At 44.3% G+C, this 13,262-nt stretch overlaps 1 protein-coding gene across 12 annotated transcripts in view; it reads left to right on the top strand.

Annotated features, from left to right (window-relative positions):
- The window catches only part of GRIN2B (glutamate ionotropic receptor NMDA type subunit 2B), a 227,490-nt gene that overhangs the window by 138,325 nt on the left and 75,903 nt on the right, over positions 1 to 13,262 (top strand). For all 12 annotated transcript variants that reach the window (XM_048942795.1, XM_048942798.1, XM_048942817.1 and 9 more), the window contains one exon: positions 12,912 to 13,026. In XM_048942795.1, the coding sequence (XP_048798752.1) occupies positions 12,912 to 13,026 (115 nt within the window). The remainder of the gene's footprint in view (positions 1 to 12,911; positions 13,027 to 13,262) is intronic.

Genomic DNA, 13,262 nt, shown 5'->3' with positions numbered 1-13,262 from the left:
GGCAATTGGCAACGCAAGCAGGTTTCCATGGCAATGTACCAGTGCATCGAACACCCTCCTCAGCGCTCTGCCTCTCTCCCTCCTCACCCCCCTCCCCAGCCCTCCTGCTTCTGAAGCCTGTTGCCATGGAAAAGTTATAATCCGCAAAGAATTTCAGCTGCCCTCCCCTCCTTCCCTTCCTCCCGTTCCCCCTCTCCCCTCCCCCCAGTTTCTTTTTTTGGTGCTAAAAGTTTGCTTTTCAATTTTGTATGTGGGTGGAGGAGGCTTCATCTGCATCTTTGGAATCTTGTCCCTGGGCAGGGGGAGGTCTCTGCCTCTGTCTCGGTGAGGTCCTGGAAGGAGGGAAGCTGCAGAAGGCACCTCCAACTGATAGGCGCCCAGTAGAGGTATGGCTTTGGGAAGTGCTTACATTGTGACCATTTTCTTTCAAACCACTGTATCTTCTGGAATCTGGAGCCTGGATGAGTGGTTTTTAAACACCCAAGTCATGCTGGAGTGAAAGGAAGGGGGAAAGATTTCGGAAAGATGCCTCTTCTGGAGGTTGCTTTTTGTGAAAGGATCATAGTGAGCACTGCCAAGAGAAGAGGGTGCAGACAACTCATACGATGCCACAATATGTGCATGGCAAGAGCTGCGGAAATGATGCAGCTCAAAGTACTGAATGAGACCAGGACCAGAGCTCACGTCAGCCCACCTGGCACTCATGCCAATTCCCAAACTATCAGGCTACATCCAGAACTTGGGTGTGAGGTTTTGTGGGTTACTTTTTAATTTACTAAGTTGAGCACCAGTCACAGGTGAATTCATTGAAGCACAAGTATGAATAAACTCACCAGTATATTGCTGGTACTTGGGTGCTCTGATAGCTTTGTTGCTAGTTGGTTGAATTGAAGGGAGTTGGTGTTAGATGTGGAAATTGACCCTCTGTTGCACCCTGCATGGAAATATTCTGGTCTCATTCCCAACACACTTGCTGTTTCCATCCATCTGTGCTGTGTTCAGGCTTCCTGCAGTGGGCACTGTGGCTTGGGAACTCCAGATACATGTTGGAAAAGCTTGTTCACAGTATTTCTAGGTGTACAGAGTCCAGGAATTCTCCCATGTGAAGAAATATTCTTAGGAAATTTCCTAATTTGACTCTTCAGGAGAGAGAAGGGAAAGAATTGGGATAATATAGGCCAAATTTGGCCTATATTGTACTTGTTTCAGACCTCCTCAGAATCTTTGATTGGAGGTGATGTTAGTATTACACCTGGGGCTTCTTTAAACTGACCTTTACCCACAAAAAGAGAAATCATTCGGAATCAAATGCAGCTCTGGAGTAAAATGACACATTTACCTCACAGGGGATGCAGCAGCTGGGGCTGAAGTTGACTCTCTTTCTTGTTTATATTTTTTTTTATGTACAGACAACTACATTCAGACAACCTACTGCAGACACCTAGCCTACGCATCATACTTACCTTTCCCAATGTTGGTGTTTGTCAGGCATCTGAGTCACTCAGCTGCTCACCTGGCCTCAGATGTCATGGTAGTCAGAGTCTAAATAGGACACGCGGAGTAAGTGAGGAGGTATAACCCTGAGTCTTTTTAGACTGTTGGAAAAATTATTGATTTATGAAATCATAAAGTCATAGTGCTGGGTCATTGTAACTCCTTTTGTACGAATTCGGGGAAAGTAATGGATTTTCAGCTGCTGTGGACTGTGGTCTGTCCTGCATACAGCTAAAAGCTTGATGTATCAGTCGTGCTTTACCTCTTCTCCTGTCAATATGCCTTCACTCTGCTCTAAATTAATGTGATTTTATCAATTGCACTATATGGGGTGTTTTCTCACACTGATGTGGAAAAATCCTGAGTAGTCATGGTGCCATGTTGAACACCTCTCAAGTGGAACCCATCTGTACATTTCGTGAAGGTTTCTGAACATCCAGCAGCAGAGAAAAAAATCTCCAGTCCCTACCAACCTGGGCTAGGAGTAGGACCGGTGACCTAGAGGCAAATATTTCCTTTCTTTTTGTGCATTTCAGGTCTCGGGGATGAATCCCAGAAGGTTTTCCAAAACACTACTTTAGAACTTGGAAATGCACTGACCCAACAGTAGACATAGTCACCCTCTGGTTCTTAGCAAGAGTGTGTCTAGCCTCAGACACTACCCTCTTAGCAAAAGGAAGGGAGTGAGGGCATGTACATTTATTTAACAGAGTCTGGACTATAAACTACATCACAAAACACTCTACAAAGTTAATAATACAAAGCGCAAGTCGGATGTGATATAAATGATGTAAATGTGTGAACTCTGAGTAGGACTTTGGCAGTGTTCCCAGCCATGTTCAAAATGTACCCATGATATTTCTATCTCCCATATTGGGAACCCACTACGGACAAGCAGAAAAGACTTAGGTTGAGTTTGTTATCCATATTTATCATACACTTCAGAATAGCATCTTCCTCCCACACTGATCCTTACGGCACTACATATGCACACAGCTTAAAGCAGGAGCCTTCACGGTTTGACTTTTGGGGTAAGAGTAGAGAATGGTGAGATGTACTTGAATTGTTCACAGTATTCATTGGGCAACCCAAAATAGATGGTGCACGGGAATATGGACCCTATAGCTGCCCAGGTACAGACAATAAAAGGGGGCTGAATACTGTCAAGTAATAGAACTTTGGAGCAGAAAGGAGGCATGCATGAGTGTAGGTATCAGACAAAACACTAGAAAGAGATTCTTGGTATTATAGAATTATAGGGGCTTCAGGGGACTTCTGGAGATCATGTAGTCCAACCCCCTGGTAAAGTAGACTCACTACAGTAGGTTACACAGGAAGGCATCTGGGTGGGTTTTAAATATCCCCAAAGAAGAAGACTCCACAACCTCTCTGGGCAGCTTTATCTCCCAGTGTTTAAAAAAGGGATGATATCAGTGGAGTCAGATGGTGACAGTGGGTCAGATAGGTGATGACTGTCACTGTGGTGGGGCTAAGCTCAAGGCTGAGAATTTGCAGTGTAATTTTGCGTTGTGACCTGGGATCTAGGGAGCACCTGGATGGGATGACTTTCAGTGCCTTGCTGGCCCACATTTGGGACCAGAAAGTGCCTGTGGCTCAATGGTCAAGGTGGCTGCAGTGAAGGGAGCAGTGCCCTGGCAGTGGCTGTGTTAAGAATGCCAGTGGCTGGCATTAGAGTACCAATGGGAAGAATATTAGAGATGGCAATTTGGGTGGAAAAGCAGTGGCAGAGGGAAGAGTACTGGTGGTGATGAGGATGCTGATTGCACCAACTATTACAGTGGTGTTTCGAGTGCTAAATGCAAGCAAAGATAAGAGTGGCTAATTACAGATATGACTGTGAAGAGGAAGAGGAGTCAGGCTCAAGGAGGAGTGGTGAAATCTGCAATTGTGGCACTGCAATGAAGAAGCTGCTGCTCAGCTGTGGAGCTATGAGGGGTTTCCAACTCTGTGCTCCAACTCTGGTATTAACTGAAGCTGTATTCTTCCCATGTGCCAGCTTGTGGCTTGCTTGCTTCTCCTTCTGTCTCACTCTTCAATTTCTTTGCTATTGCAGTGTTTTCCCTGTTTGCACATTGTGTGGAGAGAAATGCGTTAATGGCTTTGTGTAAAAATAAGTGGGGAAAAAAAAATATCTTAAATTAGACACTATCCCACTGCTGATATATCTTGTGCCCCTTGTCAGACAAATTCTAGCTGGGAGGTCTCCTGAGGAAGAACAAGGCTTTTCTATTGCTGCAAGGGAAAAAAAAAAAATGACAAGGAAGTTGAAAGGAGAGGGAATTAAAAAAAAAAAAAAAAAGACCCTAATTGTTCTGAGACCTTCTTCAGCCCAAGGAAGGGTTAATACTTTAAATGCAATGTAATTTCAGTGGCACTAAAGAACATGTTTCCATGGAAACATCAACCCACAGAGGGAGAGAAAAAGAGAGAGAGAAGGGAGCTGAGCGGAGATCAGCTCCTCTGGCAAGGGGGGAACAGCAGAATTTGTCCCCCCCCCCCCACACACACACAATCGCTGACAGGGGTGATTGTTTGTTTGTTTTATTCAGTTCCCCTTTGGAGATGTGATGACAAAGGGAGAAACCGATAGGGTGCCATCTTGTCTGAACAGCTCCAGACATGGAAAATCCAGTTGCATTTTTTAGACTGAGTGGCCTTACAGGCAGTAACTCTGCTCGTGCAAATGCCACAGATCAACTCTTCTCAGGGAAAATTTCTTCACTGTGAGCATGGAGAAACACTGAAAGAGAAACACTCCCTTCCTAGAGAGGTGTTTGATGCCCCATGCCTGACAGGGCTCAAGAGCCATTTGGACAATGCCCTCAGCATCATGCTTTGACTTTTGGCTAGCCCTGAAGAGGTCAGGCAGTCAGATACGATGGTTTCTGTAGGCCATTTCCAAACAAACTATTCTGGTATTTCTCATATATACTGCAAATACTGTGGATGCTTTCAACACTTGATAAAAATTGAATAACCCCAAAAATCACTTGTGGTTTCTTAGTGGGTTGAAAAAGTTAAGTTAGCCTGCTGTTTCAAAGGGTATAATAAATGGATTTATTTCAGTCTCTCCAGTTATTTTAGCCTTGTTGGCTTCTGGCAGAAGTGAGGGGACTTTTCTGACAGATTTGAGGGTTTTTCTGCAAGCAAAGAAATCCTGAGAGCTCTAGAGGAAAGTTGATGTGCTCACGTGTTTGCTGGTCTTGATTTCTGGGATACAAACTGGAATGAGCTCTGGATAAATACAGAAATATTCCTCTGGTTAACTCTCATGACATGAGGCTCCTTCAGACAACAAAAGAGTCTGTTGAGATTCGTGTCCGTTTGGTCATTTGTTTTAAGCTATTGTCTATGATCATGTGGATCAAAAATGATTCAGAAAAGTAAGGTTGTTGTCTGAGGTTTCAAATTCAGTGCACAGGACCAGTAGTTGAACTGGCGTATTTTTTTAAGGTTGTGCAGATAGAGGAAGCTCAAAAACATCATTCTGGGTAAAAAATCGTTGAGCCTTGTTTGACTTTTGTTCCATGATGGCTTGCCCTACCAGTGTTTGCATGACTATGCACTAAGACAGATAAACAGATCTGAAGGAAAGCGCTTAACCTTTCAGTGTTTGCCTGCTCCTAGTGGTATGGCTTCCATCAGCGACCTGTTAGGTGGATACCAAGACATAATTATGACCTACTGTCAGCTGTTCTGACAAATGTAATTTTCTATGCTTTTACTGCACTGTGTAAATCAACCGCAGCAGATTTTTAGTCCTTTCTGACAGGAGAAATACCTTTGAGTATTTTCTTCAAAGTGGTATGTTATCCATTCTTGATGAAAAAGAAAAAGTAGGAAAATGTGAAAATTGAAAATAATGAATGCCATCAGTAATTTGCGGGAATTTATTAATTTGGCAAAGCTTTCTGGCCTTATACAACATTGGTCAGAATGTTTAGTTTTTATTTTCCCAGTCACTGTAACAATTCTGACCTTACAGCTATTTTCTATTATCTATTTTATATCACTTAAAGGTTTGGTGAGTCAATTCGGAAGCCTATATATTTTTATCAAAGCTTTTTGGTTAAAAACACTTTCTGAGAATAGGTTGATTTCCTATGAGATTTATGGATATTTTCAGCTTTAACCAGGATATATTCTTAATACACTTTTCCTTGTTTCAGTTTTATTTCCAGTGAGGCCAGAGGTGTAGAGGTATATTCTCAAGCTATTCAGGACTGTGTCATTTTGCCAGCAAAATTGATAGTTTTTGGAAAAAAGTTGTAAATCAAATATTTTGGGTTTAAAATGAAATCATTTGACACGGAAATCCTATTTGCTCTCTCTTGTGACTAGGAGCATGAGAACTTGTTCCTATTTCTCCTTTAAACCTGAACAGGCAGAATCTCCAGTGATATCCCTTCTTCTTGCTGAGGTAATGCCAGTCCTTGCAGGACTTCTACAGAGTTGCACATTATATGTATTTTCACTGGGACTCTTGTCCACAAAAGAAAGGGCAGAAGGTATGAGAGCACAACCATGCCAGAAGCTTCATTTTCTGTTCTATGTCGTTACATTTTTCAGATCTTATGGTTCTGACTTTCTGAAAAAATGTTGATCTCTTTACGAGAAAACGTTGTTGCTAAATTCTCATCCCTCTTTCCCATTAAGAAGGTAATTTTGATAGATCTTTTTTTCTGGCTCCCATGTTTGTCAAAATAGGTTAGTTAGGATGTGTATGAGAGAAATTTGGCTGTAGTGTGATTTTCAAGATAGTGTTGGGACTGACATAGCAAACAGGAGGGAAATGAGTATTTGTCCATAAATGGATCATTCTAATCCATTTCCTATAAGTGACCTCCATTTCCTTTAAGTGACCTACCACTTACAGGATAACCTTAGTACTGTCAGCAGCACCCCTGCAAAGGAGTGTGATAATGCCCCTGGATCTGGAGGACACCATCTCTTTCTCCCTTTCTGTCAAAGGCTATGGCTGCAGGGGGTGAAAATTAAATGGAAGATCAAGTCCTAGGTGGTATTTGGTACTTGGCAAAAAATGTTATTTTGGAAACTCTGAAGCTCACAAGAGACATGGGACATACTGCCTCTCACCTAAGTATCATTATCATTTCTGTTCCCCATTCAGGGGTAATCCTGATGGATAGCTGTGTGTGCTGCAAAATCTTGTGATGCAGTGCTTGTATTTCCTCTTAGCATTTTTGGAAGAAGGGCTGGGGACTGCACAGACTGTGGAAAGTGAACCTGTCTTCAGGAATGGCCCCGACTCATTAGAATCAAGAAGTGCATGTAGGAAAATGTCCCTGCCACTGTTCTGGTTCCCTGTACACTCTAAGGATAGATACATAATCAGTTCCGAGTAACTGTCAGCTCAGAATCTTTCTAAGGTGATAAATTCATGATAGGAAATCAAGGAAATGGGAAGGAAAGTGTAAGTGCCGTTTATTTTATTATTAAGAAAGGGAGGGTTGGAAAAAGGTTCATCCTTCTGCTGTATATGGGAACTGTCACTGTGAAGGAATTGCTGGGAAGGCTCGCCTCACGTGTATATTGTCTTCAGAACAACTTTGCAGAATATGATGGAGAAACAGCAACGACAGATCAGAATAAATTTATCTTCCACCAGAAATAGATTTTTCACAGGTCAGGACCAAACATTAAGAAGATTCAACATTCTTAGAGGTGAGAGGCCAGAACCTCAGCAGATCAGACAGCATCACTCCATCAATGTCAGTTGGTATTTATTCCAGACCAGCATGTGTCCTCTTGTCTTTTAAAAAGGTGTGGGCATCAGGGAGAAACCGAATTAATCTCTTATATCTTTGTTATCTTGTAGCCTGAGCAATATTTCCTAATCTAGATGCTCTCCTAACCTCTTTGCTTAATGAAAACAATCTTGAGCTTTGAGTATTTCTCTCAGCCTGTGGTCAGATTGGTTCCCAGTGGTACAATATGGCTGCAGCCTAAACAGATTTTCTGGTGTGGGACAACTACACAATTTGGAATTTGTTTGCTCTCATTTCTACACTTATTTTTATTCTTCCATGCATCTCCTCAGAGTCAGTGATAACACTGACAGTAAGGGAAAAAGAAGTAAATGAAGAATGGGATGCTGTTTCTTTAAGTTTTAGTTTTTCTGTGTCTGCTTCTATTTTTTTGTCTATTTTGATTTGATTTTGTTTCTCATAATTGCGGAAAGAACTGAGTCCATGCCCCCTATTATGTTAGATCAGCTGCTCTCGTGCCCTTTGCGTGGAATCTTTTCACTGTAAATCATACCTGACATTGGCCAGATGTTTCAGGGACGCAGCCAGATGTGCTAGATTTTCTCAGCTTCATGAGCCATCAGCACCACAGTGGCAGGAGCAGTGCAGGGGATGGAGCCCTTCAAGGGCTCACTCAGGGTCAGTACCAGCAGTGGGGAAGTTTGATCCAAGGCCCACACAGAGCCTATTCTCATCTTTTGCCCAGAGAGCTGTGGGTGCCCCATCCCTGGAAGCTCAAGGCCAGGTTGGATGGGGCCCTGGGCAGCCTGAGCTGGGGGTGGCAGCCTTGCCCAGGGTAGCAGAGTAGAACTGGGTGGGCTTTGAAGTGCCATCCAACCCAAACCATTCTGTGATTTTATGATCTTTTGGGGAATGAGAAATTGTATTTGATGTCCCCTGCAGCCTGTCTTATCTGGAGGGACCTCATGTCCTCACAGTTGGGTCTGGATGGATGTGTGCATGTATTGGCTATCCTCTGAGGCAGAGGCAGGCACGGAAATGTCGGCAACAGTATAGAGAAATAATATCTGTATTATTTTAAGCTTCCCATGGGTTTGGAGAATGGAGGTTTACATCAGAAGTTGAAGGGATCAACTGCAGTTTTCTCATTAAAAAACGCGTACACTATTTCAGTCTCTCAAATGAAAGAAACTATTAACAGCAGTTAGTGCTGGTTCTACCTCTTTTGTCAATCACTTGCCGCCTGAAGGTCAAAACTCCCATTTTTAGATAGCGACAGTGGTCCTAAGCGCCCCTTCCCCTGTCCTTTGAGTCCACTCACTCTTCCGTCCGCCCATCCTGGTCCAGCAGCTGGCATGCGGGAGGGAAGGGAGCTGCAGCAGGGAGTTGCACCAGAGCTGTGTGCACTAAACTGCACATGTAACGTGGCTGGAACTGCAGGCAGCCGTGCTGGGATGCAGCAATGCAGCATTCTTGTGTGAAGCAGAGCTGGGAGAGCAACTGTGCCTGCAGCCTGCAGCTCTGGCCAGTGGCTATGTAATCCCATCTGTCGGAACACAGAGGCTACTTTACTGTGCAAAGTTGGGGAGTAAAGGCACTGCTTCCCCTCACTGCCATTACACTGCTGAACTGGCCTCAGTATTTTGTATTATGCTGAGTTTCCAGGAGGCTGATGATAGACTGCGTCCCCTCCCCTAACCCTGCACCAAATACCTTTTACCTTGCAAATCCTTCCAGGCAGAGATATCCCATCGCCTTTCCTCCCTACACTCTGCCTGCACCCCATTTCTCCTTTCCTACCTTGCTTTTGTGCTGGGCTGCAGAGATGACCCCCTGATGTGGATGGCAAAGAGGCTGCTTTATTTGTACAGCCTGTCTTACTGGGGGAGGCAGTTGGTGTTGGGATAATCAGACCGCTTGTCGCATTGGAGTATAACAAGCATTGACAGGGCACAGGGGAGTGCCTGTGTGTGTTTGTGCACGTGTGATGCAGGGAGAGCTGAGGATGGAGCTAGCACTCTGACCAGATTTTCCCACCCGTTCCATAGCTGCAGGAGGAACTGATTCCCAGCAGGACACTGGAGGCAGAAGTCAGAGCGGTTCGTGCTGATTTTAAACACATCCCTTTCAGAGCTGTCTTTAGGGCAGACTAAAATTCAGCTGACACCCTCTCTTCCTCTCCCCACAGCCCCTCAGCCTGCTGCGTTTGCTTCTCCAGGCTTTCCCCACCACTAGCTGAAACTATTTAAAATGTCATCATCTCTCTGCTGGTCCTAAATTTGCCATCTGATGTGGTTTTAATGCTCTATTTCCTATGCCAACCAGCCTTGGAAATACTCACCATTAGCTTGCAGGGCTGGCAGCTTCATCTCTAGGATGAGTGATGTTACCCAGTGGTCAGGGAGCCATGTCTCCTGGACCTGACTTGCTCTGTGCCCAAGAATGCGTTCCATTCTGCTTTGTTCCTGCCTGCGTGCCCTGTGGTACAGGTGAAGAATGACTGTTTTCTCCATGTCATCTGCATGTTGCATCCACATGGCTTCGTTTGGGCGTTGCAACTGCTGTATCTGTGCTGGGCCACAGACTCTCCCATGCCTACGACAAGCAGCTCCAGAAACACCCACGTAAGCAAAAATCTTTGCTGAAAGGTGATTCTAGCAAATGAAATTAATTAAAATGATCTTGCTCTCTTTCTCTCTCCATATTGGAGTCACATACACCAGGGAAATCATGTATCAAGCCCTCACTGCATCTTTCAGGCACAGCTTCATCTTGTGTTACCTCACCCACGTACAGCTCGCTGCCCTCATGCTGCCCCTGTTGCACATATGCAGGGAGCCTCTCAGCCCCTTGGTTGCTCATCTGGGGACTGATTTTCCTCTGGCCAGAGTGGGCAGTGATAATGCTGGTATACTGGTGGCAGAGGCCTACCCCAGTGTGGTGGGACCTGTGAGCCACTGGAATGTGGGAAAAGCTGCAGAGGGAGCTGCTTCTTTTTTTTTTTTTTTTTTTTTTTTTTTTTTTTCACACCTCCTGCACACTTTTGTAAACATGTTACTAAAGGGTTACAGAGAGAACCCTCTGAAGAGTTATTGTGCCAATTTTGGAGACTAATTTCAGTCATTAAGGTGCGAAGTGAGGGATTTTAGTGCTGCTTTAAGTGTAAATCTCAAGGCAACTCTAAGGATCGGAGTCACTGATGATTCCTCCTTGATTATTATTAGCAGTTCTCATCTTTCTGGTAGAAAACGAACAGAAATTACACCCTCTTGTGTTGTATCTCTTACAGATTTATGTGAACTCCTCTTGTTAGGCTGTGCAAGGGAGATTCACACAATGGCATCATTCTCGGGTGGGAGGGGAAAGAGGACCGAGAACCACCTAATATCACTATTTGTTTAATTAGACACTGACGCTGTTTTCTAAATACTGACACGTAAAGCTGCAACTCCCATCAGGCTACTGGGGTACTCATCTTCTTGGAGCCTTGCTTTGTAATTTCTCTGAGACCCAGCGCATAGAGGTCATGAAAGGGATATAGCTGTAATCTCAGAATCACGGTCTTCTGAGTTAGAAGGGATCTTTAAAGGCCATCTGATCCAACTTCCTGCAGTGAACAGGGACACCTACAGCTAGATCAGGGTGCTCAGAGTCTGGTCACAGACTGAAAGGTCTTTATCACTGTCAGAGTGTTTCACAGGTCAGGTATGCCACAAATGCCCGTGGTGGTCTGTGCTGTGCGTTCCTCTCTACCAGAGTAATGCAAACAGCTGGGGATGAAAAGACCATGGGATGTTTTACACTAAGACACAGTTATGTGGCTGAGATTTTTCAAGCAACTGATGATTTGGAGTTCCCTCGGTTTTTGGGTTCTGGATGAGTCTGACTGTCAGAAAACAGCAAGTAGTCTGCTCTTGAAAATAGGCCTGTTGCAGTGTTTCCCACTGGGCTTCTCTAGGGCTGTGTTTTCCACACTGTGTATGTCTTCTGGAGGTCACAACATAGAGCAAGCATGGAATTTCCTTTAGAATTAATTGCCAATTACATTTGATTTGGAAAATTAGTGGATGAGTTTTGTTGACGATTAAACTTAAGAAAAAAATTTCTGGGAAATGGAAGAAGCTAAAATTGTGACCTGCTTTTCCATTTGAAAAATTTTGCCTACTACCTATACTTTTGTTAAATTAGTATGGAGTTCTCTGTGGGAAAGTGTGAACCTCTTGAAAGAACAGGAATTTGTTTTGTATTTTTGATTTGATTGTTTTTCCCTTGAAATTGGTTCAAATTAAGTTCAAAGGGACAAACTGAAGCTGAGTATTAGGAAATATTTGCTAGCGTCATGGGTGTAATAGAGCAGAAGAGCCTCTTGTGACTGTAATGGAAATGTTACTTGTGTAATTTACAGGAGAATGGGTGAAGCAGAGGCAAGCAGTGTCCTGGGGCTGCCCTGCAGGCAGCTCAGTCACCTCTGCCTCTCCCATGATGTGATGCTACTGGTGCTAGAGCAGGTGTACAAAGGCAAAACCTACTTTATGAAACAGGACTGTGAACTAAAGTGAAATATATGAACAGGGGAAACTGTCAGAGTGCCATGGAGATGTCTTGTAAGCCACTGAACTGTGAAATGTGTATTTGCCTTCCCCCCAGTGTCATTCTGGATGGTCTGACAGTTAAGAAAACAACAGATCTGATTCCCTTTTACAGCAACACCACTTCGACATGCTCTCGCAATGCAGAAATGCCTGGAAATGAGTGTAGTTGTAATCTCGGTCCACTTAAAGGTCTTCCCCACTGCCGGCTGAGTGAAGAGGCCTGAGGATAAATGAGACTGAAGCCTGGACTGTTTAATAGTCCATTTGTACAGCTGACATGAGATGGCCCAAAGCGGGGTGCCTCACACAGCAGCGATGGAGCCCTTTCAGACAAAGGGAATCGTTAATGTTGGCTGCAGGGATCCACAGGATTGGTCACCCTATAGTTTGATCTTGCTGGGTACATGGCATGGCTCTGTCCTAGTGAAAAGGACTTCCACTGGGGTATCTGAGCACCCTCTGACCCTGTTCCTAAGCTGCTTCTGAGGATTGCTTTGGGCCCTGTAGGGCATGCTAACTCTAATAGGAACAGGATATCTCACAGGTGCACTGTTCATTCCTCTGTTCCCTGCAGCTTCCTTTGTTGCTGCCTGGATATTTGGGCAGAGAGGGGCTGTATCCACTGCTTCATGTGTGAACAACTACTGTCCTCAAATGAAATGCAAAATCCCCCTTGGAGCGTGAGCAAAATGTAGGCTGTGGACCATGTTTACACAGCTAATTGCTATGGATTTCTCTGCCCTGTGTGCAAAGAAGAAATCAAAGACTGTGGGCACACGTACACTTGTCACTTGCTTTCAGGAATTTGGTGAGACCTAACATGGGACATCACTTCTGTACTCAAGTCTAAATGTGGACAAGTGTCTTGTCTGATTGCCCCAGTTCCTGGACTGTTTGTACTGTTTCTACCACCCACTTCCTTTCAGATTTTCCTTTGCTGTCCCCAGATTAACAACAGCTGTTCGTAGTGTACTTCTGTCACCCTGGCACAAATTGCAGAGGGGGAGGCAGGCTCTCCTTTCAGGTTCAGTTCCCAAGCATTAATGTTCATCCTGCTCTTTTCTCTCTCCAACAGGTACCTGATTAACGTCACCTTCGAAGGCAGGAATTTGTCATTCAGTGAGGACGGATACCAGATGCATCCCAAGCTGGTGATCATCCTTCTGACCAAGGAGAGGAAGTGGGAGAGGGTAGGACATGTTTGGTAATTCTCAAGCTTTGTCAGGCAGGAGGAGGATGGAAGAAGGCTCTGAGCAAGTTATCCCCCTACCTTTTCTTACTTATGAAGAGTTGGCAATCTCATTCTTTCATCCTGGGCCACTGGTATCTCCAGTACCCAAGCTGCTGTCATCTCCATGCAGGATGCCATTACATTCTTCCATTAGCATGCATAAAAAATTCATCAACTTCCTTTCTTTCACCTCTG

Source organism: Lagopus muta, chromosome 1 (genome assembly GCF_023343835.1).
Source record: "Lagopus muta isolate bLagMut1 chromosome 1, bLagMut1 primary, whole genome shotgun sequence".
In the NCBI taxonomy this organism is placed as follows: domain Eukaryota; kingdom Metazoa; phylum Chordata; class Aves; order Galliformes; family Phasianidae; genus Lagopus; species Lagopus muta.
This window is presented reverse-complemented; position numbering and strand designations above follow the sequence as displayed.